This window comes from Vanessa tameamea, chromosome 20 (genome assembly GCF_037043105.1).
Source record: "Vanessa tameamea isolate UH-Manoa-2023 chromosome 20, ilVanTame1 primary haplotype, whole genome shotgun sequence".
Classification (NCBI taxonomy): Eukaryota; Metazoa; Arthropoda; class Insecta; order Lepidoptera; family Nymphalidae; genus Vanessa; species Vanessa tameamea.
The window spans coordinates 3,260,265-3,287,266 of record NC_087328.1 but is presented as its reverse complement, the minus strand read 5'-3'; the positions used below and the strand labels follow the sequence as shown (position 1 = coordinate 3,287,266).

The window sequence follows — 27,002 nt, the reverse complement described above, 5'->3', positions numbered from 1 at the left end:
GATGGCTAACACTTATTGCAGTTCTAGTATCTTTGGGCGTTGGTCTTTGACCCATTTGTTGTCGGCCAACCTTTACATTTCAATTTAGCTTCGAAAACTTTGTGATAATCTTATAGTATTATAATTGTTTCGTCACTATTCCGTTGCAATAATGCTTATTATTATTAAAGCTAGTTTTATAATGATTGAATTCATTCGATTGTTTTGAAATTGTTTGAAGAAATTATAATCGGTTATATGGTTGTCTTCAGTATCACGGAGGAGAACTTCTGGCGGAACTATTTCTACCGCGTGTCGCTGATCTGCCAAGCCAACGAGGCCGACGCTGCTGGCGGACGCCAGTCCAGCGCTGAAGATTCCCAAGGTTAGTTGATTCATTACAAGGAGGTCGTTGATTAAAGTTTGGTTGAATTTCTTCACAAAAGAATTCGAATACCTTACTTATCAAACATTTTCCACCTAACATTGCCATATGTAAATTCTAAATTTGCGTCAAGGAATTGTGTTGAGTTATATGTATATTAGTTCGGTTTATATTGCTTGATCATTTCTTGATTGTAAAGGTTACATGTGATCGCATTGAACTCTCAATTTAACATTTAAATTATAATTGTAAATACGTTCATATTCATTCTGATGAAAGACACGACTGTTCAGGAAAAATGAAAGTCTTAAATGATTAATAATAATACCATAGGTGTGTTATCCTAACTAATATTATAATTGTGAAAGTGAGTTTGTTTGTTACGAATTCACGTCTGAACACGTACCCCCCCCCCCACCCCATCACGTTGGCGAAGTTGTAGGTGGAAACGAGACATAACTAAGTTAATACATTATTTCATTGTAAGTATAGTCGAAGTAGGTCACATCAGATTTTGGATCATAGTATTTATGACGCTAGTGTAATATTAATCGCTAGATATATTTTTTCTTATTTTATTTGTAAAATCATATTATTTACTTTCATATTTTTGTTTTTTTTTTTTTTACCGTATTCTGTTTTCCCCGAAACTCCCAGATGATAAATCAGCCAGCGAAACTCTGATATCTAAAGAGAAAGTGTCACAAGATTCAATAGCCGATGCGAAGAAACGAATAAAATCTCTAAAAGTCGATAGAGAAAATACCGATGGTAAGATGCCGTGACGATTCTACAAACTAAACAAATATATCTGAATAATAATAATTATATCAAAATTCCAGGATATTTTTTATTAACAAAACTAATTTCCTATAATATTATTTCGTTATTTTTTTTATTTAGTCTCATAATAAAGCTTTTTTTAGTTCCTATCTCGTCTTAAACGCGATCTATCACGTTTATGGTAACGAAAAATATGGAAATAGAACGAACAGCGCCCCTAGCGGATGGTTTGGGAAGCGGCGTCTCCATACATTTTTTTACCGTAGCGCAAACGTGATAATATGCGTTCGCAGTACGGGTATCGGTTAACATTATTGTTTGTGTATTTTAACGTCCAGAGTTATTTTGTCTTATCATTTATTTCGTTTATTAGTATTCATTGTGTTGTCGAAAATCATTTAAAATTATATACGAATTAATATTACTTTATTTCACTGAACCAACTTTGAGGAATACATGTTATTTTTTTGAAGCATGCATTTCTTATATGCACTCGTTAAATAAATGACGTTTATGAAATAATTAAGAATAAAATTAAATTTCAAACCCAATGATATTTTCTTTGATTAATTTGAAATAAATGTTTATATAGATTGTGTTAATGTATTTCTTTCGTTTTCGGAATGCAGCTTAAGCCAGGCACGGACACCAAGGAGGATCGTATCACTATTCGTATACTGTAACACCTCGGTCGCTTCTACATACTATCCGTTTAAAACGAATGCTTGACATTTATAACACAGCATCAATAATGTCATATTTAACAGTATCACTGTTGCCGTCATTTGAAATTGATATAATTTCTTTAATAATATGAGTTTGTTTATTGGATGGTATTTGAAGCTGTCCGATAATAGATGCTTGCATTCATTATCTAATTCCCTTTAACGAATTGTTTTGATCTTGATAAGGTAATGCCATGACAGTATTAAATTGATGATATATTAACGCCGTTTTATCACAATTGATAATCTATGTTAATCTAGAATATATTTGGGTATGAGTATCGAAGAAACCAGTAATAACCGGTTTCATTCACAGGATGATGTCTTAACATTTGTCAGTTGCAGCATGTGACGTCATCAAAAGTATCATGGCGGCTCGTAATGGCGTTATCAATTCAAGTGTAACTGTTGATCTCTTTATATTTATATATTGTTTTAAATTTATATATATATATGTATAAAATTTATGCCTCTCGTGGCCTATTGTTTATTTTATAAATTTAAAGTTTATGAGCTATACTATCATATCCACATTCTCGTTGTTATATCGTGTGTCGTTTAACTATAATTGGATGTTACATGACAATATATAACTTTTTATCCTAATATCAAGTTACATGTATATATATATACATGACGAGTTTTATTTTTTAATATCTTACTCCTGTAGCTTTACCTTAATAGCTATTTTCATAATGTTATTAAAATGAGAGGTAGCCTCTGTTGTAACATTACTCTGTGTGACAGTATAGATATATATATATAACAATGTCATTTCAGTAGCGAACGTTTATTTTTCAAAGTGACTCTAAATATATAGTGTTAAAATTATTCTCTATGGAAAGTACTTCAATGTAAACTGAATGTTATGTATATGCATAAGTAATTAAGATCATATAAAAATAACTTCACATAACACTGTTCTGTAGCTACAAATTGTTATAAGTGGTTTTAACATTGCTACTACGATTTTGAACTTTATGCCCTCCGCTTAAGCGTGCTTTATGATAGTTTTTTTTTTTAAATTTATTCTCGTATTACTCAAAGTTGGTTTGAATTATTTCAAGGCTAATGGTAATTTGTTTTTTTCTATTTTTTAACGTAGCAATGTTGAAACTATTTCCTTCATACTGTGTTGTCAGAATTTTATCTCCGTTAATATTAGGAAAATATATCCGAGAATTGTTGATGTCTTTTTTTGAATTCAAGTAATTAAATATAATTTGAAGTATGACGGCAATTATAAAGAAATTGATACGCCTACTTTGAGTAAACTTTAAAATTAATTGCCATTAATGAATTACAATATTATAACAGGTATGAATAAATGATTATCTATCTTTTAATAGACCAGTACTGAATAAAATGATATGGCAATTTGATTGAATTTGTATTTTCTAACAATATTGTACTATGATTGAAAGCAAGTAATTCAACTTTCATAAACAATGGAAGTAGAGAAGTAGAGTACCGCATAGTTCAAATAAGACTTCAACGATGATCAAATTTATAAAGAAATATTTCAATACCGTTATAGCCGTCACATATCATTCATGGGTGACAGTCAATTAATACACGAACTGCCGTCTCAGCCGCGTTCTCAATCACATCTGACAACACAATTCGAACTTCTTTTATAATTATTTACAATTTAGGACTCCATTATATGTCTAATAATCCCAGTGTTTATAATGTTGTGTAGATTTAGTTGATATAATTAAGGTGGTAATGTTATTTAACGATGACAGGTGATAATGGCAGGCCTATTTACCCTAGCCGGCTTATCTTCTTCGTTCTCTTTAGCTGACACGTTCGTAGCAATAATTGATGGTTAAATTGTTTCGATATTTAAAAATTCGGTGTCTTAAAAAAAAAATAATTGAATAATAAAAAATGTCTTTATCTTTCGATGTACCTTTTTAGAGAATATTGAAGTTTTTTTAAATAGCAAGTGATAAAGTAGACACCAAAATCATTTTAAAATGCTCAAAAAATAATAAGCACTCGAAAGTCTCGGCGTGTTCATCACGGACGAGACTTGAGTGTTTTTAAATATTTTTGCAACGATATAGAATGTATAATTTTTGAATTTTGAAAATTCCCGATATTTTATCTGTGGAAGTTGTCGTAGATGTTTAGGTAAATCCTCATTCGATGCTTCCTGTCTTTATTCCATTTTTTTTTTTAAATAAGTATATTAGCAAGTCAGCTGATAAACTCCGCATATAATAGTGACGACATAGGCGTAACACTTTCTATCGTCAATAATTAAGAAATGTTTAGTGAAATTATAACATTATAGATATTAATGGCATTTATAGTTAGTTATTATGAATTGAAATAATTATATTATTCTAAAATAATATCGGTCTTATTATTTTATATCACACTATACTATAACAGGTCCCTCTATCTGAGATTAAGCAAGGAATATTATATTTAAACTAAAAATATATAAACAGTACTCTTATATCTTTGTAATTTTTCTATCTAAAGTCAAATTACTACTATACAATTTGCTAAGAATTAGAAGTTAGTTCGAAGATTTTAATATTATTGGGAACGATAGAGAAGACAAAATAGCTCTGCACTTAAAGGTACCAATATGTTTCTTACAAAATATTACTGAAATATGTGGTTGCAATGTTCTCATGTGTGTGTGAGTATATTACACATTCTCACGGTCACTAGCAAAATTTATTGTGAAATATTTCCAGGAAATATTCTCTTTAAGATATATTTGCAATATTTGCTGATAAAATAATAGGACAAGCATCGGGTTTATTATTTAAAAGAATGACAATTAATGGGTTCGACTTAACTTAATTTATATTTACATAAGTATAATAGTTATTAAGAAACTATATGAATGTCAGAAAGTGAGCCCGTATTCCTTTAAATTAATGATATAAATTAAATAAAAATATAGCAATACTTCAATCCAATATTTTGACAGTTGATCTATTTTCTGGCAACACTCAACAACCAAAAAAATGTTTCAAAAATACTTAATATAATTCGCTAGTTGGGTGGATGATATAAAATGCTTTATATTGCAAAGTTGCTAGCAACACTATTGCAGCCGCATATTGCAGTGAAAAAGTGACGCGTTTAAAACCACATTTACAAATCAATACGCTTAAATATTGCAGAACAATGGGAGAAGGAGTTAGAAGCTGAATTGAACGAATACGAAGTGGTCGCTGAAAAGACCAACGATGATAAATGGGAAAAGGAATGCGAAGACCTGCTCGGTGATGATGTCGATCTCAAATAATTTAAAATACAGTCCACCAGAATACCAGAGAACACACCTTGACCTCAAAGCATATGTTATCATCATCATCATCCTCGTGCCCTTATCCCAATTTTATTTGGGGGTCGGCGCAGCATGTCTTCTTCTTCCATACTTCTCTGTCTGACCTCATCTCACAAGTAACATTCTTACTAGACATATCGTCTTTCACACAATCCATCCAACGTTTTTTGGTCCTCCTCTACCTCTGTGTGTGTGCTCAAGACCTACCTTACAACATGGTCCTCATTCCTCCGCATAACATGCCCATACAATGGCAACCGGTTTCCAAATAGCTTTTGCAAAGTTTACAATTTTATGTGTTTAAAATTTATAATATACAATGCTATTTAAACTATAGTTATTATTCCAAGTAAGCACGTACAGTTGTTTCTAAAGTTTGACGTCATCACTGAAATATTGTTTAACAAAATGTAATGAATGTGTCAATTGTTTGTATGTTTGTAAATATTATGTTTTATAATTGAGGATTGAAGTTGCGTTTGAGACGTTACAGCATCCATACATATATTCATGATAATGTAAAATATATATATATATTTATATAAATCCAAAATTAAACATTTACAGATTAAAAATTTATAATAGTTTATTAATATAACACATTTTTAATAGTGAAACTGAGACATGTTTCATTTGTAGAACGTTAGTTTACAGTTTAAACAAATCGTATTGATATTATATATAATTAACACTTCTCACTTATTACAATAAAATTGATTATAAAAATTACGCAAAATAAACTTATTGTTATGAAAATAATAATATAGATATATTAGTATTATATTATATTATATTATATTATATTATATTATATTATATTATATTATATTATATTATATTATATTATATTATATTATATTATATTATATTATATTATATTATATTATATTATATTATATTATATTATATTATATTATATTATATTATATTATATTATATTATATTATATATTACTAGTATATTGTAATCAAATCGAATATAAAAACTTCTTATAAATACTTGATATTTCCGCTTGACTTCTACGTGTTTCATATTATATTAATAAAATAAAAAAATGAATATAATATATAAGATCGTTTTTAGCTTATTGTTACTGTTGTATAAAGTCTGACAGCAGTTTGGACTCTATTCACAATTTTACTAATGCCAACGTCACTTCGCTTTCTTTATTTTTTTCCAATATTTTTTTTATGAAGGATATTTTTCTACACCAACTTGCTTTTCTCCTCCAAATATATATAAAAAAAATAATTAAAATCGCTCTGATAAAAGTTAAAATAATATTATTTATTTGCTTAATTTTCTCTACTTTTTAAAAACGTTAAATATGGTGACTTTTATTTGTGACAGTTGAGCACAGATTATGCAAATTTTAGTTATTTTATTGTTAGCATAAAAGCTAATTATTTTGGTATCTTCTTTCAATTTTCTTAGAATAATTCTGAGCATAATGTATTGTTCTAGTTAGTAAGATTCTATTGTTTATAAACATTCCTTAAATGTGTATGTAAATGTGAAATAAAATGTTTGTCAAGTTTATGATTTTTTTATTACTTTAATATAAATTATATACATCGACAAGCTTTATAGGCTAGACTGATTCAAATGAAAGAGATGTTGATTTAGATAACGCCGTGGATAGATGATGTGGGATTTATCCAAAGATTTCGAGTTAAAATCTGGGCATCACCATTGACTGTTCATGTGCTTATTTATGTTAATTCATCTCGTGCTTAGCGGGAAAGGAAAATACCGTGAGGTTGAATTTAGGTTGAATTTGAAGAAGAATTTAGGTTAGGTTGAATTTGAAATTCCGAGACACTATCCAAACCTCAAACTGAAGTTGAGCCACGTAGTGAAATAAGTTCCATACTATTTCCTTGACAAGCTTACTTCGTTTTTTTCGTCATTAACCATAATAAACATAAATGACGTAATCATTATATAGAATTACATTTACATAGCCTGTATGGAAATCAAGCATTTCTAAATTCTAGATAGCTCAATATTATATATAATAATAGTAAAATCAATGACGATAATAATTTGTAAAAGTAATATTATAAAATCAGAGGTTGCTGACCGGGGAGGAGTAGAGGTTTGTATAGAAGACAGCCCCGTCTTAAGCTCAACAACGCCCGAGTGTGACCAGTGTTCTCCCCTCTTCTGTGTATTAACAATATATTTTTAATATTAACATAGTATATTATTTATATTCATACATATGTAAAAAAAACTTATATCCCTTTCCTATTATAAATTAATTTGTTTATCAATTAAAACATAAATAATATTACACGATTTAGTAACCATATAACGCAGAATACAAATCACGTAATATATTTTACATTAATAACGGTTTAAATATTAACGTTATTATAAAGTATTTGTTGAACCTTTTTTGTTAGGAATATGCCAAAAAAGTAACTGCCATTAATACAGTTTTTTCATCGCTTAATTAGTATGCATGAACGATCCGTCCTAGAGTAGCCTTTTGTAGCCTTCTATAGAAAACTCGCAAGGTTCGATCATGGTCTGTTCAAATTGCAATCATATTTCTTCGTCGTCTAGACGATTATTTTATTGTTTATTTACAAGATAAATTTAACGTTATCACATATTCTGAATAGAATATCTAATCTCCACTGAGAAGAGCCGGCAAGAAAACAAATCAAATGAAATCAATTTTATTCAAGTAAACTTCACAACGAAGCGTTTTTGAAAGCAACTACCACCTTTTCGGAAAGCAGGCTCCAGCGAGAAGAAACGGCAAGAAACTCGCATAGTTGCTCTTTTCAAATAGATTTACAATGCTGTTTTTTTTTACGAAAAATTGTGTCCTGTAAATCCAGACGTTTTTATCTAAAAGTACTCTTTTAATTAATAATAAGACTTATTTATTAATTTAGTCTTAATAAACTTTTTAAATTTCGTAAATGGTAAATTGGTTACATTTCCCGGTATCTTATTATATATGCGTATACCATTGCCCAAAAATGTTCTCTGTACCGTAAGCAAACGGAAAGTAGGGGTTACAAGTTTATTCTTATTTCTTGTATTAATAGTATGTATATCAGCTTTTATGGAATACTTTTGTATATTCTTCTGTATAAACATTATATGTACAACACAAATACAATATAAATATATTGTGAAGCAGCCGTTAATACACCTATTTCTTTAAATTTTTCGCGTAATGATGTCCTAGAGCTAATATTATAAATAGTTCGGATAGCTCTTTTCTGCAGAATAAATACTATTTCAATATCTGCTGCATTACCCCATAACAATATTCCATATGACATAAGACTGAAAATTACTAAAATAAACTAGTCTAGCAGTACTTATGTCCGTGAGTTTTCTTATTGTTTTTATTGCATAAATGGCACTACTTAGTTTCCCTGCTAGGGCATACAAATGGGTGCCCCATTGAAGTTTGGAGTCAAGGGTTATTCCTAGAAAGGCCGTCGACTCAACAAACTCAAGCCTTTCATTATTCAAAATGACGGCAGAAGAATTTGATTTGACATATGGCAGAGAAAACAAAATACATTTAGTCTTTTTGGCATTTAATACCAAATTATTTATGTTAAACCAACCAAAAACCCGCGACAGAGCACTGCTTACAACATCATAGTTGTTTATTTTTCTGTCGAGTTTAAAAATAAGGAAATTCTAACTCATTCTGGGGAACGTAACATTTGAGTAAGTCTAAGGCGTCATTGGGTGACGCATTAAGTCCTTTAGTAGTATTCAAAGGAATATTAGAGAAATATTCTTCGAATTGGTTGGCCACATCTAAATCTTCACTTACTATATTCCCTTTTATATTAAGGGTTAATTGCCCTGCATCAAACTTCATTCTGCCTGTCTCTGAACTTATAATATCCCAAGTAGTTTTCATTTTATTTTTAGATTTTAAGATTCTACTTTTAATATGCAACGAACGAGCTGTTTGACAAACTTGTTTAAATAACTTGGAATATTTTACATTGTACTATGTAATAATAGTTACATTGTATAGCGTTATTGAAGGTAATTAAGCCTTTGAAAGTAATTGGCCTACAAGTGATTTTCCGTTTCTTTTGTTTTTTTTTATACATATTGACACCATTTGGCCACAGTGATCCGATGTTAGGTTTGACAAAATTTCCTTATTAACGGCCTCACAATTACAAAACACGTTATATATAGAGGTTGCGGAAGTTGCCGATATTCTTGTAGGTTCAGAAAACATATTATTTAAATTGAATGACCGAAATAAATTTATGAACCTTGTACTTATGGAAGATTGCACTAAAATATTAATGTTAAAATCTCCATAAATAACAACATTCTTTCGACCAGTACAAACTTGCTTAAGGGCATCCTCCAGCACACATTCAAACAGGTTAAAATTTGATTGTGGAGGTCGGTACACGCACATTGCTATAGTATGCTCGAGTTCCACACATGACAATTCAATAGTGCGCTCTATGGAAAGATCCACAATGTCTTTTCTGTCTTTACAGTTTATATTCTGCTTTGTGTATATTAATGATCCTCCATGTTTAGCTGATTTTCTAAAGAACGCACTTGACAATTTATAATTGTTAATACTAGCTGGTAGTTGATGTAACAAGGTCCAATGTTCTGTTACACAAAATATGTCAATATTGAAGTACTTCAAAAATAATTCTATTTCATTTTCTTTGCTGGATAAGCTCCGTATATTCTGATGTACGATATTAATAATATTTTTTTTTTAATTGTAGTATCTACAATTGGATCAAATATATTATAAGCTAACAATGTAGCTATATGTCGTTTACATTTAAGTGGCAGGTACATTGTATCCTTTGTCAGCTTAAAATTAAATATAAATTTATTGATGTCAAAATTAATAAATATGTCACTATGACGGCATGTCATGGTGATGAATGTCCTATGTCCCCTAGATGGGGCAGAGGGCGTCCACAGATGTCCTCCATCGCGATCGGTCTTGGGCTTCAGCCTTCACCTCGCTCCACGTCATTCCGATGCTCGCCGCCTCTGCCAACACGGAGCGTCGCCAGGTTTGACGGGGACGGCCACGCTTTCTTTTCCCTTGGGGATTCCAGTCCAAAGCTTGTTTGGGAATATGGTCGGGTTCCCTTCGGAGCGTGTGTCCAATCCATCTCCACTTGCGACGCTTGATCTGGCTGTCGATCGGGCTCTCATGGCATTTCTCCAACAGCTCTAAGTTTGAGAAGTTCTCGGGCCAGTAAATACCGAGAATGCGATGAAGAGGGCGGTTGACGAAAACTTGGTTTTGGCGTGAGATGTCCTTTGTAACCTTCCACGTTTCGCACCCGTAAAGCAACACGGATTTCACGTTGGACCCGAATATCTTAAGTTTAATCCTTCGGGTCAGTTTCTGCGATTGCCAAACAGGTCTCAGCTGCGCGAAGGTAGCTCGGGGTTTGGCTATCCATGAAGCGATGTCCTCTTCACTTCCACCAGTCTCTGACACGACGCTCCCGAGGTATGTAAATTTGTGGACGCGTTCCACTGCCTCTGTGCCAATCAGCAACGGTGAGCAATTCTTCACACCAGTTCTCATCTCCTGGGTCTTCCGGATGTTGAAACAATTTAAAGCTCATATCAAAAAAACATTGATAATTTATTATATACTCAATGTAAGATTTATTTAAGAGAATAAAGCTTAGACTTAGTATTTATTGGTTTATATGCAGGGCATATCCAAATCTATTTGTACTTTACTGACGTACTATGTTATGAAAATGGATAAGAGTTTCTTGTCTGCTTTTCTCGGTAACTATTGTCCGAATCGGTGGTAGTTTTACATTTAATTTCACTCTTTAACATGACCATTCAAAAGTACTTTTATGAGCCGTCTTGAATACAGAATATTTTTATTTGATTTGCTTTGGTAAATTGACTTTATCGGTGTTGCAAGATTTTCTTTATTTGTATTTGGACATTGCTCAATTAAATAATCAATGTTGTTATGGATACTTATACGTAATATTGTGAAAACTGTAACGCCACAATTTTTTTTTGTAACTGTGCCATCGTACATACATTAGCAGCCTGTAAATTTCCCACTGTTGGGCTAAAGGCCTCCTCTCTCTTTGAGGAGAAGCATTTTCAGGGCGTTATAATTTCGATACTAAAACTTATTTTCACCACCTCAAATATGACGACGTGTATACATTAGCATTACATTATATTAGAAGCCTGTAAATTTCCCACTGCTGGGCTAAGGCCTCCTCTCCCTTTGAGAGGAGAAGGTTTGGAGCATATTCCACCACGCTGATCCAATGCGGCGTGGTGGAATACACATGTGGCAGAATTTCGTTGAAATTAGACACATGCAGGTTTCCTCACGATGTTTTTGTTAAAGCCAATTCTAAATAATAATTTGGTTTTGAAAAATTAAACAATTTTATATTTATGCGCTGTTTTAATAAGTTTTTAAAAATATAATTTAAATTCGAAATATATAAAAAAATTTATGCAATTATTACTCCTCGCATTTTTTCTGAAAATTGTTGAAAAGTGTATATATTTTTAATGTTAAAATTACTGAATATGCATCGCAAATAACGTCATTTACAACATGAGACAAGTGTATCTCTCTCATTTGCGAATGATGTTGAGAAATATATAATTGTCTTTTTTTAACTACAAGGGCATCACACTATAGCAGCGATTTTATTTCTCTGATTTATTTTTTAAATTGTAATATAATGAGATTTGATAACACTTTTAATTACATTTTGTAGGGGCATAACGTGTTATGTAACGTTTAGTTAAATTATTAATACATTTTTGTTATTAAAAATAGCATAAGAATAAAATTACACTGATTATTCTTTTAACAAAATACCTGAAACAATTTAAAAAATTGTTATTGTGGAAATGAACGCGAAATCTTGTGATATTGTGTTTTTCTTAGCAGGTACGTATATATGTACATTTTTCATTATACTTTTTACCTACAGTAATATAAAAAGACATCTTTGAAATTTGCAGTTGTAGTTGGTTTATATGTTAAGTTCTTAAGATAATTTTAATTTAAAAACAGTAACAGCCTGTAAATCTCCCACCGTTGGGCCAAGGTCTCTTCTTATTTTAAAAAGAAGATTTCAAACTTTTCTCAATATCCTTTTCAAATATTTGTTAGTGGACAGATTTTCATCCCGTGGGTTACGTCACGATGTTATACTTCCCCAGGCAAGAGATGAATAATAAACCCGAGATTAGTAATAAGTATATGAAAATTCAGTGATGATTGTTTTTTATTTAATTTTGATTTATTAAGCCATAGCTAGTTTTTCTTGACACAAGATTTTTAAATATGGTTAGATAATTTAAATTGTGTTACTTTTGTGGCTTAAGGTATTAATCGTAGTTAGGACATATGTTTCTATAAGAATTCAATAGTTAATATATTATTAACAATATTAACCATTACTAGTTGAAGTCTCGAAGGGCGATCTACAAAGCTGTTAAATATCTTGAGTTATAGAGTATAATAATAATATATTTTAAGATCAGACAGTAACAGCAATCATTTCGTAAATGACACATTTTCAAGCCAATAATTGTCTCGAATTTTGTAATTACTTTTATGTAATAATATTGAAAACAAAATAGATATTTAGTTACAAAAATATTTTTACAAGGTGTTTAACGTTAGTTTAATATTTGGGTAGCTGTTCGGTAAGTTAATGTAGGTAATATGGATATTCAGGGTTAGGGCCGGAGGCGGATAGTCACCGAAGGTCGGGCGTTCAAATACGGCCACTGTTGAGTTCTTATGCGTTTAAATTTTTATTTTTAATCCGGTTCTTGGTGTAATTGAGTACACCCCAGCTATATCGCTATGGTTTTCTTATTTTTTTATATCCTCGAATTCAGTGCGAGTAGAATCTTTATATAGTAAGCATAGATGATATATTGTTGACAGGAGATCATTAATGTATACGAGGAACAAAACCGGTCCTAAAATGCTCCCTTGTAATACGCATTGTCCGTTGATCTCTTATTCTTTTTATTCTCCTAATAATTATATTTAGCTAAACTACATAAAAAATGAATATATTATTGGACTACGACGACTAGCGATGCAAAAAGATAGATATATCTCTACAGACAATAATTAAGTCTGTATACATACGGAACGATATGAAGTGATTTATTTTGTTTTTTGTAATATTATCCATACTAATAAATGCGAAAGTTATTCTGTCTGTCTGTCTGTCTCGCTTTCACGTCTATACAAATAGTCTAGAGCCTGAGAAAGGTCATAGGCTATTTTTTTATTGGAAAAAAGTGCTGTAAAGGGTTGAAAAGGGGGGTGAAAGATTGTATGAAAGTATTGTCATTTTATATTTGAAATTTATATTTTAGGCTGTGCACTTATAAAATAAAATATCATGACACCCATAAAGCAGGGAATTTTGAAAATTTTACCCCTAAAGGGTAAAATAGGGGTTGGACGTTTGTATGGAAGTCCGTCATTTTTGAAGTTAAACGCTAGAAATTTTAATCTTGGGATACCGATTTAAAAAATGAGTTGATACGTATTTAAGCGTTGGATATTCTACCCTAAGGGCTGAAATATACACCAATGTGCTATACAAAGAGGTCTTACATTAACGTAAAATTTTAAGTTAATTTGTAAATATATCCATATTCTACGCGAGCAAAGCCGCGGGTAACAGCTAGTATAATATATATTATAATACGCAGTATTTATATTGTAATTAATGTCGGGTGTCGGACACGTTTTATGTATATTTTTATTTAAAATGAAAATTATATTGTATTTTTATTTTGTATACAAATATGTACATACAAATTTTAATTAGGTTTTTCCAAATAATATATAAAAAATTAGATATAGCGTATGATTGTTTTAAAAAAAAGATGGTTCCAGATGATCTTTTGTTGTATTTATCAGTGAGGATGTTAAAATTGTAAACCTCTGGAATATGGGTTGAAGCACGTATCTAAAACAAATGATATATCATTAATATCAATTTATTTTGCAGTATCTGTTCTTATCAAATGCCGGGCTAACACAAATCTGGCTTTGTCTCAGGATAGCTTTCGTCAGATATTACGTAGCTTTACGCCAGGTAAGATTTGTTATATTATTTCTTATAAAACATTGTTTAACTAAATAATCACATCACAAATTAACTCGCTAATCTTCGCGCAGGTATATTCCTCCCCTAAGAGTTTTTGATAGTATTACCATTGATTTATATATATCTTATATATTATATATTGAGTATATAAATTTATTGATTGTCAAATATTTCTAGTTCCAGACGGACGGACATCGAACTTAAGTGATACAAGAATTATTTATGTTAAGTAAGTATATAATGTTCTCTATAAAATATTTTTGACAAATGTCCTATCTTAACAATAACGTTAGATGTTTAGTCCAAGCTGCTCTGATGTGGGTTGGTGGATGGAACCAGCGATCTTTTTACAAAGATAAATAGATAAAAGCATTAGGTACATTTCCCTTGCAATGAGAAAAAGCGGCTACAATAAAATAATTCAAATGTAATACTCGATAACTGCGGTTAGCTCGATACTAAAAAATAAAAAAAAACAGCCAGATACAGAATTTGTTCTTAAAAAAAAAAGTGGATTATGTCACATTGTCGGTTGTAGATTCCTTTGTAAATAATTTACAAGACGAATAAAACAAAGGGAAACTGTCCTGGGGTAGACATGCTTTGTTTTGTATTTACTTCTCATTTATTATATTTTATTTGTTACTATGGATTTTACAAGCTATAAAATAATTCATAAAATAAAGTACATGCCTTAACAGTTCCTACTTAAATAAAACAGCAGAAAGATAAAAAAGACAGAGAAGTCGAGGCAAGTCATGATATTGCACTACTCGAAAATAGAATAAATTGTATGACATTTCAATGATAGGTGAAGCCCCCGTGGAAAATTAATTTACAATATGTAAAAGATCAGATAATAAATTATTCGAGAGTTCTATCATACTGAATTCATTACAAGGACTCGGTGTACTTTACATCATTAAAATTATTAAAATCGTAAGTAAATATTAAGATTTGTAAGCTAGTACTTTTCTAAGCTTAAAGACTGACAATGACCAATATATTTTCGTACAGGGTTTTTTTTACTTAAGATTTTTTCAAATCGTACTGATAGAACCTAAGGTTGTCAAATGCAAACAAACGTTTCAATTTATGCCATTGTCATCTCAAAATATTAAAAAAGTAGAGATTAATTTATCGATAAATAATTTTGACATTTGAAATATTATTATTCATGAATGAAACTTAATATCGAGGCTAAATTTTGCTATATTTTTAGCTTCATATAAACTAATTTAAATTCAAGGTTATTCAAGGTTTGAAATTTTGAATAGTTTCATTTAATTGAATGTTCACGAAAACTTTATTGTTTTTGGTATTTTTAGTCGTTCCGTTCGGCGACAGATTTCATTTCGCTTTGAGAATATAACATCACTATTGGATCATCCTGACTTTGACCTTCAGAAACCGACAGTGTTTTATATTCACGGGTGAGTAAATTACGTATTATTTTGTGCTTACATTTGAAACGAAAAAATAGATTTTGATGATGATATAATGAATACGTCGGAATAAGCGATTATTTATGAGAAGATAAGTATTATAGGATAAATAAATATTAGCGAATAATATAAATTAATTAATAAATTCTTTCCAATGCGGTATCCCGAGGTTCTGGGTTCAAAGTCCTGGTTGGCGTAATTAGGTCGGGCTGCTAAAATTTCTAAATTTGGTAAAAAATCTTTTAAAAAAAAAACTCGTATGTAGTCTGGAATTAGGGAAATTTATGTTACAGTTCTGTGCCTTGGAAAGCGCGTAAAGCACCTATATATATATCCTGTTGGGCTATTGTTCCGTTGGACTATAACAATGTGAATAAAGAACGCAATAAATTAACTTAAATTAAATGAATAAATATAATGAATCTTTACTTTGCTTAATACTTTAGTAGTAGTTATTGTAGGTGTCGGGTACGCGTAAGTCGCCTATTTATTTATAAATTGCTCAATAGTATTTTAATTTTAAAGTTACGTCGAAATAACCAGCGATGCGAGCGTTTTGCAAGTGATGGACGCTTATGTCAAACGCGGTGATCACAATATATTGGTGCTGGAATGGGCGAACCTTGCGTTCGGAAACTATTTGAACGTTGTGTTAAATGTTAAAGAGGTGAGTGTACTTATTATTTATACATATCACACTATAGATTTGTGCCTATCAATCATTTTCTGACAACTTTTTGTTTTCTTTTCTCTATATATATTTTTTTTAATGTTTAATATGATTGCATAGTTTATATTTAGTATTTAAGGCAATATATAGAGTAGAAAAAGTACAGAGTAATTAGAAAAAGGGATTTTGTACGGTGGTTTTGACAATAGATCTTTAGAATTAAACGATAATAGCTTGGACGTGCCAGGTCATTATAACTGAAAAAAGTATTGACAAGTTGTCTTTCTTTTGTCGGTTCATCTTATAATTGTTTTTTTGTCAGAACCGATTTTGCATTTGAATGAATCATTTTTTTTTGTTTTCGGCATATTTACAAAGAGTTAGGATTGTTACTTTTGTATTGAGCCACGTCGCACATGAATCATGTCGAATCGCAAAACATTATTCAGATCTTATGTAGTTTCGGGTATTTGCTATGTTAATTACATGTTTAGTTTTAAAAAAAAACTTTTTAAACTAAATTCTTCATAACTTCGACATGAAAATTGTATTTTACAAATTTACACAACGTCAGCCAATAACTAGTAAAATTATATTTTATAACATATTTTGGATACTTTGGAAAGGCATAAATTTGAACAAAAAAAACATAATATGTAGAATTATGTTGTCATTGGTAAAGAAACAAATTGCCTTTATTTTTAGGTAGGAAAAGAATCAGGAAAAGCTTTAGGTAAGTTGCTGAAGAATGGCTTGTCTATCGATGGCTTACATGTGGTCGGGCACTCTGCTGGCGCCCATGTAGCGGCGGTTGTCGCGAGAGTTTTGAAAAAAAATGGATTCACACTTCTTAGGTAAAGACGTTTTATTCATCATTTTAAAGTAGAATTCTTTAGTCGTTACGGCAACTCTTCACTTGGGGCGGAGTGTTCTCGTTTTCGCATTAATTGTTCGAACGTGACAAACAGGTCTCCTACATATCTGATTATATTTACTTTATTTGCACAAATATGGCTAATAATTACGCTTTTTTTACCCATGTCAGGTATCAGTTAAACATCCTCTGATGTTTAACCGATGCTTGATTTGCCTCATTTTACTCTTCAAATGAGGCAAATATTTGCGATGATCGTTCAGTTTGCTTTAGATATTTTTGGAATATTTGAGTTATTTGCGGGATCAGTTTCGGTATAGTTTAGGAATAAAATAAATAAAATTTGCTATCACTACGTGAACACACTATGCGAAGTGAAGTGCTGTAATAACAAGTTCAAAATTTAGATTTCTTTAACAATTTCAATATTTTTATAAGGAGTTAGCCCATTTAGCGTCCCTTTGCCATTGAGATATATACAGTCATTGTTGTAAGTAGGGTACTTCGACATCTGAGCTTATTTGTTCAATTTATGTTCTTTGTTTTTTATCAGGCCATTTGTCAAATTATATTTATCGGTATGTTCACACAAATAGCGAGTGTCTACTGGGTTCCTATCTTCCCCTCTTTGCATGATCCCTGTTTTGAAACACCAATAGTTTTACATGGAACTGTTATGACATATTAGTCGTAATTAATTCAGTAGTTACTCAATGTAAATTATTATCATTTTCAGGTTGACTGGTCTAGATCCTGCATATCCCGGTTTCTATCCAGCGATTGATACACATCCTATCAATTCCAAAGATGCAGTGTTCGTGGACATCATTCACACAGACGGTGGCAAATATGGGACTCCGCTTAGCATAGGACACGCAGACTTCTGGCCGAACGACGGCAAATCCACGCAACCAGGCTGTCCACCAGTCACTCTTATTTTAACTAATGAATGTTAGTTATCTTTTTAATTTTTAATAATCGAAGTTCATGGCAATGGTCAAATAAATATCACATACATGTAATATGATAAGAGCCGAGATGGCCCAGTGGTTAGAACGCGTGCATCTTAACCGATGATTTCGGGTTCAAACCCAGGCAGGCACCACTGAATTTTCATGTGCTTAATTTGTGTTTATAATTCATCTCGTGCTCGGCGGTGAAGGAAAACATCGTGAGGAAACCTGCATGTGTCTAATTTCAACGAAATTCTGCCACATGTGTATTCCACCAACCCGCATTGGAGCAGCGTGGTGGAATATGCTCCATACCTTCTCCTCAACGGGAGAGGAGGCCTTAGCCCAGCAGTGGGAAATTTACAGGCTGATTATGTTATGTTATGTAATATGATATTTTTTTGGAAATTTGCAGGTTGCTGAATGTTATCTTTCACCAAGATTTACTATGTAATTGTTTCAGATATCTGCAGTCACTGGCGTTCATGGCAATACTGGGCGGAATCAGTAGTCGGTGGCAACTTTGTCGCTAGAAATTGTGCTAATTATAATGCCTTTCTAAAAGGGAACTGTAGTGGAACTGCTCGCATGGGTCTTCAAGCTACACCAGAGTAAGAATTGTGTCTATTATTAATTAGCTATTATCGAAGCATCGACGAAATTGTTATTTTCGGAATATACCGGGAAACAAAGTAAAAGACTTACGACGATTCTTATAAGGACGGCGGACGCAGTCGCATTTCAAACTACTGCCCATATTATTTATTATAATAACAGAAAGGAAACTTCATATTTTACGAATAATCTCAAACGACTCGTATTATAATGTTATGTATTTATTTTAAATTATTTTATATATCTTTCAGATTACGCGGCAATTTCTACTTGCGTACCGCATCAAAAGAGCCCTTCGCTTTAGGCGTTACAGGAGTTGCATGATAAAAAATCAATCAATAGAATTATAGGTATTGCGTCATTAAATAAATGCTAAAAGACAAAAAATATGAAAATCGTTACAATGTTTATGAAGGAGATTATGAATGGCACATTATCTATTTTTTCTAACCATAGATATTTATAAGAACTTTTAACATAATGAAGGTATATACTTAAATTAATCCGTTCAATAATCCCTATAGCGTATGACTCGGACAAGCCATGGATGGCAACCAGCCTTTGCAACAGATAATGTAGGTATAAATAATTTCCTCATCACGAACGGCGCCATTTTTTAATATGCTCTATACGAGAAATATTTGCTATCTTAACTTATCAATAGATATACATTTTTCCTTAAGACGTAATCGTTTAACATCATTTTAACTCAAAAGTGTAGCCAAAGTTATTTAATCGCAAATATAATAACGAAGACAACTTCTGTCGAATAATCGGTGCATGCTATCGATAAAGAAGAGAAAATATCAATCAGAAAACTGTAATTTAATCTCATATAATGTGTGAGTCATATCTTGTGCTTGTAATTCCGTCGGTCGTAATTCCAAAAAGAACACAGCAATACAAAATATATGTGATAGAATAAATAATGAACCCACCCGCAGCAGCAGCAGGCCTATAGAAAGGCCTGACTTGCTACTACATATTATTATTAATGTGTTTAGAAATACATATTTTTGCAGTTATATAAATATTTTTTATTTAATAAACAGATTTTTTGTTATTGTATCCGATTTTATAAAAAAAAAATGTAATCGATTTCAGAACGTTACTCGTATGGCTTTAAAAATCAGTAGAAGAATCTTTCCCGCGTAAAATTTTAAATTAGAAATAAAATGACGGTCATCATTGTAATGTAAATGACAGACTTGTAAATTTTTATATTATTAGAATTATAAGGTTTATAAAATAAAACAAATAATTAAAAAAAAAAAAAACAACTGTGTACGGTACACATAAGCATATTTATTCTATGCTAATTACTTAGTTTATCCGGACGCATTTTTTTATTTTTAATAATATTTTTTTCCTAAGTGTAGAGTAATAAGAAATAATATAAAGAAATGACCGTTTCGTAAATAAAGATACATTACAGCTCCCGGTGAAGGACCGCTCTAAGATAATACCACTAATGAACGATTATTTTGTATATTTTTTAATGATAATCCTGTTAATACATATCTCACAAAAAATTAAAGTGTAATTTTTTTTAATAAAATATAGTTTCGGTGTATTAATTTTATTTATAACACATTTTTTTAAAACAATTAACCTAAATTAATATAATTTAACTATATACACATAATCTTAACACTATTTAAATCACAACACATAATTTATAATACATATTATATTGTCTATTTGAAAATAATAAATTTTCTCTTTCGGTTTAATTAAACAGATAAACAATTTGTTCATAAATCAAGATTGAATCTCGTAATACCATTTACCTCAAATGTCACACTTATGTAATCATTGTAAAAAAAACAGTGTTATTTATTTTGCATATTTAAAACAAATAAAAAACTTGATTAACATAACCATGCGAATTCACCGCTTACAATGTAATAAAACTGTAAATATAGAGTGCAGTTTAAGATGTTAAGATATTATGGAATTGTACTGGCTTACTCTCCCTACCAATCAAAACAGCAATACAAAGTATTAATCTTAAGGAGCGTGAAAAAAACCTCACTAGCGGTTAGAATATTTATTTTGACCTTGAATACTGGCATTATCGTCTATCGATATGTGGAATGGTGGTTTGGACAACGTAACTTAAACCTTTATTCCAAGATCGATCTGAAGCTGTAAATCAATTCCGTATCAAAGGATGATGAGGTTAGATACGTTAACGTCAGCCCTGAACCCTCCAAACATCACAGCGTGTAGCTGTCAAATGTTAATTGCATAGAGCGTGTAGATGTAATATTAATGAGGTACAGCGAGGCCGCATCGATGCCATGATTATGAAGTTCGTAGTTGGCTCTCGCTATCTGGTGTGTCGGTATGGTACAAGGTCAAATTCGCTCAAGTTTGAAGTTCTTTTCAGTGTTATCTGAGGTGTTTTAGTCGTGAATAGGCCTAGAAGCCATAGGCCAGAAAAATAGGAGGAGAGCCTCCTTATTTACAAGTATCGATTATTTTAAAAATGGTTAAAAAAATATTTAAAAATATGTTTTGCAAAAATAAGTCGAAGGTTCCTTTAATATTAAATTGCATAATAGTCCGATGTAAATAAAAAAAAACCTTTAACGCCCCTAGCACTTGGCGTATTTTAAACGCGCATATACGCGCTGCAAACGAGATTTGAACGCAACCTTGTAACTATTATTAAGGAGTTTCTATAGTATTTCATTTACAAGAAAATAACTTTTAAATTTATCACAATCATTGAGATAAATTAAAAACTATTTAAGTATAGAACAAAACTATTTATCGTACTTTAAAAGTATTATGATTTTACATTAATACGTTTCAAATACAACTGAACTTTTTAAGATGTTAAAAGTCTCTTTCGTGAACTATCTTCTTTGTAAAATGTAATGTCTTAATATTAACAACTGGGACATATTGTTTAAATAATAACAACTGAGCCACCTGGCTGTAAGTTGTCATCATCATTTCAGATATTACTGCTGTCAGAAATATTAACAATTGCAACTTTTTAGTTAAAAATGTTTTTGTTTATCATTGAAACTAAATTACATAACAAGATATACTGATAAAAACTGTGATTGGTTTTGGCGATATGGTCCAGTACAACCACAAGTAGATCTTCACTTAACATGAGTTCAATTTGTCAGGATGTGTCGGTGTGTATGTACCTGCGTTATCAAGTTATCAGCTTTTGTTTATAATTTATCTCGGTTTTGATATCGCTTACATGATTGAATAAAATCGGAGGAAATCGTCACATGTCCGTATCGTTCCTCATTTAAAATAAGAGATAATCGCTATTGTTTAATTAATGAATAGGTAGTTATTGTTATAGGTAAACTATTTACACATTCAGGACTATAAAATTAAGCATTGAAGTCGAGTCTTGTTGCTATTTCTAATATCGCTACTGGCTTATTTTATTTACGCGGTATCTTTTACTTCCTTTAAACTATCAGGCAAAGCCGTGCCTTTAGTCTCTGGGAGCAAAAGACAAATCAACGCGGCGACAATTGGCGCCAAACCAAATATAACGTTCGGCATCCATGGTACGGTTGTCGATAAATTTGACACAAATGGAGCTATCATAGACCCCACTCGCATTGAAGTTGAACAAGCACCCATGCCCATGTTCCTAACAACGGTTGGAAACAATTCTGACGTATAAATATAAATGCATGTAGTGACAAGTGATACACAGCTGATGCCGATGCATCCCAATGACAAAGTGACCCAGAAGGTATCTGGCATTACACCTAACGCTAAAACGCAAAGCCCTCCCAAGGTGAAGAAGCCGATGACTACCAACTTGCGCGCAAAATGTCTTAGCAGCCAAATAGATACTAAAATCGATGGCACCTGTGAACGAAACAATTATTATAGAATTCAAATGATTATGAACATGTACATTATTGTTAGTAATGTATCCGAACTTTGGAATATTTGTAATAAATTTAAAAGATATTATTTCTTTTTTTACTTATTTTCCCTGTTCTGATTTTAATTATATCATAATATACGTTTGTAGGAAACAAAGTGGTTATTTTAGATACAGGTGCAAAAATGCAAGATTAAGATATTTATTTTGCAAAGCGATATATATATAGGCCTTTATTTATTCTTTTGACCATTTAGGTTATGGCGGCTATTATCTAATTTTATAGAGCACCAATACGTGACTAAACACACATAAACCGACGAAATGGCAATGTGACACACCCCAAAGGTGTTCAGGCGCCTAACTATCGACTTAACCTATCTTAAATTGACAACATCCAGATTTCAGGTCGCTTATTTATTGGCCCGACCCGGGGCTTGAACCCAGAATCTCGGGTTCTGAAGTATTATAAGCTGAAGTATTACAAGACCAACGAGGTAGACAAATAGATATTATGTAACAATTTAAACAATCAAAATGTAAGATTAAAATAACAAGTTTACTTGAGATTTATCGATTTTAATCTTACCTGAATAACTCCCATCGCCCCCACTGTCAAGAAAGGGTCTGGACTAGTCTGGCTAATATACTGGTTGAAACCATAGTACGTCAATCCGGTGATCATCCAAATAATACATGAGGTCACGGTCTTTATCAGCATAGAGCCTTTGAATAGGTCACTATAGTTTGGTTTTACGGCAGTCGATTCATCTTGGATTTTTTCAGACATTTTTTTCAATGTCTCTTCTACTTTAGAAGTTGGAAGACCATTTCTGAAATTATTGAGGTATTCTTAAGCAAACTCAAACATTATCTATATCATATATACATTTTAAACATGCAGAATAAGCAATATAATAATTCGTTAGTAATTATGTGATTGAAATAATTTGATATGAATTACTAATCAAAGAATATTATAATTTAATTAGAATTAGATAATTTTGTTTTCGAATTTCAATTATATTAACAGTTCAATATCCCCTAAAACTATCTTGTTCATGTCCAAAACATTGTCCTTATTTTATTTTCCTCTAAGTTTTATTTTCTTGATTTGCTCTTGGCATTTACTTTTCTATAAGAAATTCAAAATTTCACATTTTTGTTAAAAATAATATTTAAATTAATGTATACTTACAACTTAGCAGCTCTTGTCACTAGTTTAGTTGCCTCATCAACTTGACCAACGCTGACGAGCCACCGTGGCGATTCGGTCAACACGAAAAAGTAACCCAAATAAATAACAGATGGTATCGCCAAAGCCAAACTGTAATCGTTCCAATTTCTATAGAAATATGCGAACACAGGTATCAGTATGAAACCGATGATGAATGGCATTTGAAATAAACAGCCGCATACTTCCCTGTAGTTCGATCCAACAGTTTCCATTACGATCACGAATGATATAACCATCGTCCCTGCCGTTGCGATTCCCATAAGAAACCTTAAGACAGTAAAGGTTATATAGTTAGGTGAAAATGGAATACCGAATCCAAATGCGACGAGTGCGACGACTGATACTAGAAATGTATTTTTTCTGCCGTATCTGAAAGTATAAATAAAACTTGAATTATAGAAATATTATAGCTAAATTGAATCTTAACTAATTTAAATTGCTTAATGTTTAAGAATAACGGTGTTCCTTGTTAACAAACAGACTAGGTGTAAGAGAAATTCATCACGATCATGAATTATTATCAGAAAGTTAGTTAATCTCTCATCGAATTCAATGAATTTGTTTCTGCTAAGAATGGTTTTATTCATAGTTGTTTTGGGTTTATTATAGGGACGAATAGGATTATATTTCTTTTGCATATTTTCTAAAGAATCGAATCTAAAACTCGAACTCGACCTCCGTGGTCGACTAGTGTGTTCACCGGTTTTCATGGGTACGCCACTCCGAGGTCCCGGGTTCGATTCCCGGCCGAGTCGATGTAGAAAAAGTTCATTAGTTTTCTATGGGTGTATGTGGTACCGTCGTTACTTCTGATTTTCCATAACACAAGTGCTTTAGCTACTTACATTGGGATCAGAGTAATGTATGTGATGTTGTCCAATATTTATGTTTATTTATTATTTATTTAAATGGGACTATAATTGGTCGAAATACACTGACTTCAACTGTTCATCACTTAATAGAAAGGTGGCTCCATCTTCTCTCACTTCCGTTTGTTATAAATGAATATAGCATCGCCTTTATTATCTTTATCTAAGTATTGAGTATTTGTTAAGTATTTAGTATTAGTTTCAGTCAGTCTGTTTTCTTATTGAAGTATTTTCCGTTTGGCTCACGTGTGTGCGTTGAGCCGAGATGGCCCAGTGGTTAGAACGCGTGCATCTTAACCGATGATTTCGGGTTCAAACCCAGGCAGGTACCACTGAATTTTCATGTGCATAATTTGTGTTTATAATTCATCTCGTGCTCGGCGGTGAAGGAAAAACATCGTGAGGAAACCTGCATGTGTCTAATTTCAACGAAATTCAGCCACATGTGTATTCCGCCAACCCGCATTGGAGCAGCGTGGTGGAATATGCTCCAAACCTTCTCGTCAAAGGGAGAGGAGGCCTTAGCCCAGCAGTGGGAAATTTACAGGCTGCTAATAATAATAATAATAATCACGTGTGTATACGATTCAAGTGCCAATTTTGTCTTATCAATGAAATGTGATTGTAATCTCTCAATTCAATTGTCAAAGTTAATCTTTTGTCTACGCAACAAATTTACCACTTATCATCCTTATATATTACATATCTTTTACGTTTGTTTATATGAATAGCTTGATATAGCTTATATAAAATATAGTTCGATCGATCAAATATAAGACAGCGTGTAATACACACGAATTTTAATCGTAGATCGAGTTCAAATTCAGACTTTGCATTACTTTTATGTCCTTAATATACGTTCGAGTTTTGTAAACATAAGACCTTGTGTGTGGAGACCTGTATCACCCGAAATTAAGTGGCATAGTGAAAAACCGAAAACCCCTACCCAGAAATGGGATCTAAACCCCTTTAGAGTTCCTGTTAATTGACCATGGAAATAAAGGTCGCCGTAATTAGATTATTAGTTTGCTTCTTAATATCGTCATCGGATGTTATCACAAAAATTCACAGATGTCGTTTTAAATCCAACGCCTCGAGTATGTATGAGACAACGGAAATATTTATCTGATATGTTTGTCACCTGTGGAGTGCTTATCATATTTTCGTACAATATCAAAAATCTAATCTTTTACTTACAAAATATAAATACAATATAGTAAATACCAAATACACTGTTATGCAGCGTGACAGTGCAGGATGGAAAACGTGAAGTGGTTGCGTTTGAAGATTTATTGCCGGTACAAAAGTGGATACGATCCTTTATAAGACTTAAGACCTACTTAAGCGAGTGTTACACTATCTGAAGGGTTTCCGCAACTGAGTGGTTATACATATACTTATTTTTAGTATTGGGGCATGGGATTGACATTCTTAATTTATCTTTGAATATTGAATCCTTTGGTTTGATATAATTTCTCAAATCAAAGATATTAAAAGATAATCCCATAGACAATTGGTACTTTATAATTAGTAAGGCATATTATTTTTATTTTGCAAGTAAAGATGGCCGAGAGGAGAGGATCTATGAAAATTATCTTCTTAATTATTAGGTTTCCACAAAAAACTAAAATATAATTTTTTTACATCGGAGAGAAAAGCATGCTGCAAGGTTCCAATCCAGGTAATTACTATGAAGATTTGTTGTGCTTAACTTGTAATTATTATTTATGCATGCTCGGCGGTTATTTTTTTTATAATACTGGTAGGCGGAAGGGGAAGAGACATCCGATGGCAAGTGACCACAATCGCTCATAGACATTAGTGACGTAAGAAATACTAACCATTCCATAAAAAAACTAATGCGCCACCATCCTAATATGTTATTACCCTTGATTGGACCTACTCAGATGTTACAAAGCTCTATCAGCAAGTGCTGATACGTATCTCTATAATCGCAAAAAACCCGTACGTTTCAGATTAAATTCCGACGGTTACATTTAATAAACAAGGGAATACCCAATGTAGGTACTTTGAGTTATTATAAAAACAGTTGATCAAAAAAACGTTCAATGCGCGTATTATATATATACGTTTTAATTTATGTAGAATGATTTAGAATTCACGATCAATT

The 27,002-nt window shown here is 31.7% G+C and overlaps 5 protein-coding genes across 12 annotated transcripts in view; 2 read left to right on the top strand and 3 right to left on the bottom strand.

The window, feature by feature from the left end:
* LOC113403742 (synapse-associated protein of 47 kDa) overlaps window positions 1-27,002 on the top strand; it is a 241,398-nt gene that overhangs the window by 41,817 nt on the left and 172,579 nt on the right. For 2 of the 7 annotated variants that reach the window (XM_026644326.2, XM_026644324.2), the window contains 3 exons: window positions 252-364; window positions 1,022-1,135; window positions 5,025-5,377. In XM_026644326.2, coding sequence (XP_026500111.1) covers window positions 252-364; window positions 1,022-1,135; window positions 5,025-5,149 — 352 coding nt within the window. In that variant the 3' untranslated portion in view covers window positions 5,150-5,377. Of the gene's footprint in view, window positions 1-251; window positions 365-1,021; window positions 1,136-1,776; window positions 1,900-5,024; window positions 5,637-27,002 lie in introns of those variants that run through there. The other 5 variants (XR_010309488.1, XM_026644323.2, XM_026644325.2 and 2 more) reach the window with 5 other exon arrangements.
* Window positions 1-27,002, bottom strand: part of LOC113403851 (eukaryotic translation initiation factor 2-alpha kinase) — a 229,702-nt gene that overhangs the window by 137,175 nt on the left and 65,525 nt on the right. The window lies entirely within an intron of this gene.
* Window positions 10,125-10,772, bottom strand: LOC135193877 (uncharacterized). Its single transcript, XM_064218135.1, has one exon. The coding sequence runs from the start codon at window positions 10,770-10,772 to the stop codon at window positions 10,125-10,127; it is 648 nt and encodes a 215-aa protein (XP_064074205.1).
* LOC113403743 (pancreatic triacylglycerol lipase-like) lies at window positions 12,080-19,294 on the top strand. The gene is made up of 9 exons (XM_026644330.2): window positions 12,080-12,134; window positions 14,233-14,319; window positions 14,509-14,560; window positions 15,660-15,764; window positions 16,302-16,443; window positions 17,152-17,300; window positions 18,057-18,271; window positions 18,737-18,884; window positions 19,140-19,294. The coding sequence occupies exons 1-9, from the start codon at window positions 12,095-12,097 to the stop codon at window positions 19,210-19,212; spliced, it is 1,011 nt and encodes a 336-aa protein (XP_026500115.2). The 5' UTR covers window positions 12,080-12,094; the 3' UTR covers window positions 19,213-19,294.
* LOC113403741 (organic cation transporter protein-like) overlaps window positions 21,810-27,002 on the bottom strand; it is a 70,908-nt gene continuing 65,715 nt past the window's right edge. For both annotated transcript variants that reach the window (XM_064218114.1, XM_064218113.1), the window contains exons 3-5: window positions 23,964-24,371; window positions 23,355-23,598; window positions 21,810-22,746 (exon numbers count right to left, since the gene is read on the bottom strand). In XM_064218114.1, the coding sequence (XP_064074184.1) occupies window positions 22,312-22,746; window positions 23,355-23,598; window positions 23,964-24,371 (1,087 nt within the window). In that variant the 3' untranslated portion in view covers window positions 21,810-22,311. The remainder of the gene's footprint in view (window positions 22,747-23,354; window positions 23,599-23,963; window positions 24,372-27,002) is intronic.

What these genes read in the sequence shown, in the direction of transcription:
- LOC135193877 (XM_064218135.1), bottom strand. Translation starts at nt 10,772, where the DNA reads ATGAGAACTGGTGTGAAGAATTGCTCACCGTTGCTGATTGGCACAGAG.
- LOC113403743 (XM_026644330.2), top strand. Translation starts at nt 12,095, where the DNA reads ATGAACGCGAAATCTTGTGATATTGTGTTTTTCTTAGCAG. An exon ending in ACAAGAATTATTTATGTTAA is followed by an intron (nt 14,561 to 15,659) that starts GTAAGTATATAA and finishes TGGTATTTTTAG; the next exon opens with TCGTTCCGTTCGGCGACAGA. An exon ending in TTGTGTTAAATGTTAAAGAG is followed by an intron (nt 16,444 to 17,151) that starts GTGAGTGTACTT and finishes CTTTATTTTTAG; the next exon opens with GTAGGAAAAGAATCAGGAAA.